Source organism: Myotis brandtii, unplaced genomic scaffold (assembly GCF_000412655.1).
Source record: "Myotis brandtii unplaced genomic scaffold, ASM41265v1 scaffold952, whole genome shotgun sequence".
Classification (NCBI taxonomy): domain Eukaryota; kingdom Metazoa; phylum Chordata; class Mammalia; order Chiroptera; family Vespertilionidae; genus Myotis; species Myotis brandtii.
Window position 1 is genome coordinate 609,011 of NW_005371930.1, and position 5,132 is coordinate 614,142.

Below are 5,132 nucleotides of genomic sequence, written 5' to 3' on the forward strand. Positions count from 1 at the left end.
CCGGTCCTGGGGTGCCGGGAGCCTCGCCTGGGCGCCCACGCTGTGGAGGATGACGGGGGAACTCCTTCCCCAACTAGTTTCAGACCCGTTCTCAGCCACATGTCAAGAGGTAGTCCCCTTGCTTTATTTTTTTAAATTATTTTTTCAACATAGTCTTATTGATTTCAGAGAGGAAGGGAGAGAGAGTTAGAAACATCGATGATGAGAGAGAATCATCGGTCAGCTGCCTCCTGCACGCCCCCCACTGGGGATCTAAGCCCGCAACCCGGGCCTGCGCCCTGACCAGGAATTGAACGGTGACCTCCATGGGTCAATGCTCAACATTGATGTCTCTCTCTCCCTCTCCCGGTCCCTCCCCCCCGCTCTCTCAAATCAATAAAAACATATTTTTTTTAAAAAGAGTAAAGATGACTTTTAAGTTTCCTTTAAGTTCTGAAAATCCCAGGGAGAAAGCGAAGATGTCAGAGACCTAAGACGACGTGAAGGAGATCAGGGCGTCGGTTCCTCTAACTCGGGCCGCACTCACTGGTCACCTCCAGGACGGAAATGCAAAGGGAGAGGCTGCCCGGGGGGCTCAGCTGGTTCGCTTGTCGTCCCGATACGCCCAGGCCGCGGTTCAGTCCCCGGGCAGGGCACCACAAGGCAACCGATGAATGCATGAATACCTGCAACAACTCCTCTCTCTCTCTCTCCCTCTCCCCTCCCACCCCCTCTCTCTCTAAAATCAATTAAAAACATTTTAAAGGTTATTTTGCTTTAACCCTTGTGGCCCAGAGAGGGTCTAATTTGCAGGCGCCCCTGGCTGCCGGGCGTGGCTGTGGCTTGTTTAACAGCTGCCTGAACCCTCCTCAACGCCTCAGCCCCTTTAATGGGAGAGCCCATGGGAATTAAAAGGCTCCGTAAGAAAAGAGGTTTGGTTTGTTCATGAAAGCCAGGAGCTTGGGAAATACTTTCCTTTCCTGTGACTGCCACTTCCAGCTTGTGATTCCCAAGGAGGCGGCTTCAAGCGACTCATGAGCACCCATGGGACCCGAGCCCTGGGCACCAGGCTCTGAGGGAAAGGCCAACGTCTTCATCTGCCAACCTCGCCGCCCCCTCTCTGAGGGCAGCTCGGAGGAGAGCTCTGCAGCGGAGGCGACGGGTTACGGAGGGGGCGGGGCAGCAGGACGAGGGCTGGCAGGGGAGGCCGTGTGGGGGTCCCCAGGGGCACTCACAGAGGCTCCTGAGGAGGCAGAGGCCAGAACTGCCCACAACAGTGCAGTGCCCGTCAGCACAGGCCTTTCTAAGCCCTTGGGTGCCCCGCCTTCTCATTGAAGAAAAGGGGGGTGTGGGGGCCCAAGAGGAGGCAGCGTGAGTGTGGGAGAACGCCTGCAGGAACACATGTGGGTGGGAAGTAAATGGTTTCATTCTATGGCATTAAAATGGGGATTTTTCAAAATGCACTTCAGAAACAGCCCTGGAATCCGGTAGCTACTAACTAGACGTGTGTGTGTGTGTGTGTGTGTGTGTGTGTGTGTGTGGGCGCGCGCGCACGCGCGCCAATTACACAGTCATTCTAAGAACGTGGTCGCTGGGAGCTGTGAGTGTGCCAATTACACACTCATTCTGAGAATGTGGTCGCTGGGAGCTGTGTGTGCACCAATTACACAGTCATTCTAAGAACGTGGTCGCTGGGAGCTGTGAGTGTGCCAATTACACAGTCATTCTAAGAACGTGGTGGCTGGGAGCTGTGAGTGTGCCAATTACACACTCATTCTAAGAAGGTGGTCGCTGGGAGCTGTGTGTGCACCAATTACACACTCATACTAAGAACGTGGTCGCTGGGAGCTGTGTGTGCACCAATTACACGCTCATTCTGAGAATGTGGTCGCTGGGAGCTGTGTGTGCACCAATTACACACTCATTCTAAGAACGTGGTCGCTGGGAGCTTGCGGCAGATCAAAGCCAAGGACAGAGGGTGAGCGACAGGTTAGCGTCTCTGACTGAAGCGTCCCCCTGCCCTGGCTCCCGGGCCTCGGGATAGATGTTGTTTTCCCACCACCTAAGGCCTGTTTCCAGCCCTTCCTGCACCCAGGCTGACACCGGCCAGGGGACCACGGACGCGGAGACCACGCAGCCGACACCCACCGGGTTGTTGGCGGCCTTGCCGGCCAGGATGCCGCGGGCCTTGGCCTTGTTCATGTTGAAGTTCCGCAGGTAGGCCTCATAGATGCGCCTGGCCAGGGACCTGAGGTCCGCAGTTTCCGAATCGTCCACGTCGTGGTCACACGTGAGGATTTCTGCTTTCAGTTTCGCTTTTTCGGATCTTGGCATTCGTCCAAAACGAATTGCTGGTGGGGGGGCAGGGGGATGAAATGACGGGGACAAACAGAAGTGAGCATTTGGCGGGAAGGAGGGCTGACCGCGGCACGGAACGTTCGCGCGGGAATTAAACTCGGAACGAAAACTGACAGGAAAGGTCGGAGCCGCCTCTCGGCCCCACTCCACTTTCTGCTTTGGAGATGACAGTAAAACTCAGGCTCCATGGATCCCGCCCCTTTTCAAAACGTTAAAATAGCCCGGCCAGGGTGGCTCAGTGGTTGAACGTCAACCTGTGAACCAGGAGGTCACGGTTAGATTCCCGGTTGGGGCACATGCCTTGGGTTGTGGGCGCGCAGGAAGCAGCTGATCAATAATTCTCTCTCATCACTGATGTTTCTCTCTCTCTCTCTCCCTGAACTCTCTTCCTCTGTGAACTCACTAAAGTTATCTATTTAAAAAAAAATTTCAAGGCCGAACCGGTTTGGCTCAGTGGATAGAGCGTCGGCCTGCGGACTCAAGGGTCCCAGGTTTGATTCCGGTCAAGGGCATGTACCTTGGTTGCGGGCACATCCCCAGTAGGGGCGTGCAGGAGGCAGCTGATTGATCTCTCTCATCGATGTTTCTAACTCTCTGTCCCTCTTCGTTCTTCTCTGTAAAAAATCAATAAAATATATTTTTAAAAAAAATTTCAAGGTTAAAATAAAAGGCAACAGCATGAATCATGGCTTTGGTAGGACGGGCTCACGGCTGCTGTCACGGGTGCGTCATCGGTCTGTGATTAAGGAGATGAAGCTGAGCCTCAGAGTGCGTTTATACCGCCCCTTTTCCTTTTTCCAGAAGGTAGGCTGCCACTTCTATGAACTCGTTATATTATTTTTTTAATGTTTATATTGATTTCAGAGAGAGGAAGGGAGAGGGAGAGAGAGAGAATCATGGATCGGCTGCCTCCTGCACGCCCCCCACCGGGAATGGAGCCCGCAACCCGGGCATGTGCCTGACAGGGAGTCGAACCGTGACCTCCTGGTTCATGGGTCCACGCTCAACCTCTGAGCACACTGGTAGGGCTGAACTCGTTATTTTAAATTCACTTTCACATAATAACTGGCATGTTCTAAAATGAGAATAGGCTTTAATGCAATTAAACTCACAGTAGAGCAGGATGCTTACGATGGCACACACTTCCTACGTGTGATAACCTTACGGCGCTGTCTACCATCGGTGACTGACAGTCGGTTTAAAGTCTCACATCACCGAGTCTCAGCGTCTGACGCTTCTAACAGTGACTCCTGCGCTGGGCTGGCCGCAGCTACCTGAGGCGCTTCCTGTCTCGGGCATTCACGGCTGCGACATGACCCGGGCATTGTCCAGGCTGCGCCATGACCCGGGCATTGTCCACGCTGCGACATGACCCGGGCATTCACGGCTGCGGCATGACCCGGGAATTGTCCAGGCTGCGGCATGACCCGGGCATTCATGGCTGCAGCATGAGCTGGGCATTCACGGCTGTGGCACGTGCTTTCCTTCCGCCGGAGCCCGGAGAGGGAGCGGCCTGGCTGGGAACGGCGACGGCGGCCTTACCTACCGTTATGGGACATCCCGACCGAAAGGCACTTGTGGAAGCGGCAGTACTGGCACTTGTTCCGGTTCTTCTTCTGGATCTTGCAGCTCCGGTCACACTTGTCGTACGCCAGCTTCAGGCGGATGGTTCGCCGGAAGAACCCCTGTGGGATGCGCGGGACCGAAGTGGGCGTCAAGGCTTCAGCCACACCCCTGTTCACGCATTACCTCTTCCCTGTTCACACATTACCTCTTCCCTGTTCACGCATTACCTCTCCCCTGTTCACGCATTACCTCTCCCCTGTTCACACATTACCTCTTCCCTGTTCACATATTACCTCTTCCCTGTTCACACATTACCCCTTCCCTGTTCACGCATGACCACCTTCCTGTTCACGCATTACCTCTTCCCTGTTCACGCATTACCTCTCTCCTGTTCACGCATTACCTCTCTCCTGTTCACGCATTACCTCTTTTGGCGTGAACTAAATTCAGAGACATAGTTCTGAAGAGTCTGATGTAATTGGGACGAGTTGAAAAAAATTTAAATATCATTACAGGTGAAAGTGGAAACAGAAAATGAGGCAAAATTCAAAGTAGTTTCCAAGTGTCCTCAATCGGCTCAGAGGGACACAATTCTAACCCCCCAAAGAGCTGCTCAGTCCTGTTATAATTTACACAAGTATTGTTAATGTTTTCTTTTTTTAAAATATGTTCTTATTTATTTCAGAGAGGAAGGGAGAGGGAGAGAGAAATAGAAACATCAATGATGAGAGAGAATCATGGATTGGCTGCCTCCTGCACGCCCCACACTGGGGATCGAATACACAACCTGGGCCTGTGCCCTGACCAGGAATAGAACCGTGACCTCCTGGTTCATAGGTTGATGCTCAATCACTGAGCCACGCTGGCCGGACACAATTTACACAAATTCAACTTTCCCTCTCTTATGACATCTATATTTGTGACTAAAAACTACAGGAATTTTTATAAGAGAATGTTAACTCCCTAAAAGACAAAAATCATAATAAAATATAAAAGGAAGCCAGCTTTATGCAAACAATTTTTGCTTTAAAAAAGCAGCTTAGACTTTATCAGTAAGAAGCAACTTTATTATTTATACTCAACAATAAAATTTTATTTAAATACGCTACGCAAAAGTAACCTAAGCATGCCGAAAAGACCACCTGACAAGCAGCTTTCTGAAAGGCTCGCGGTCAGACAAGCTGTGAAGTGGTTCATAGCGCGTTTGGCTCTTTTTCTCTGCTCTCCAC

The 5,132-nt window shown here is 52.0% G+C and overlaps 1 protein-coding gene across 5 annotated transcripts in view; it reads right to left on the reverse strand.

Annotated features, from left to right (window-relative positions):
* PPARA (peroxisome proliferator-activated receptor alpha) overlaps window positions 1-5,132 on the reverse strand; it is an 86,502-nt gene that overhangs the window by 24,255 nt on the left and 57,115 nt on the right. For all 5 annotated transcript variants that reach the window (XM_005886013.2, XM_005886016.2, XM_005886012.2 and 2 more), the window contains 2 exons: window positions 3,884-4,022; window positions 2,128-2,330 (listed from right to left, as the gene is read on the reverse strand). In XM_005886013.2, the coding sequence (XP_005886075.1) occupies window positions 2,128-2,330; window positions 3,884-4,022 (342 nt within the window). The remainder of the gene's footprint in view (window positions 1-2,127; window positions 2,331-3,883; window positions 4,023-5,132) is intronic.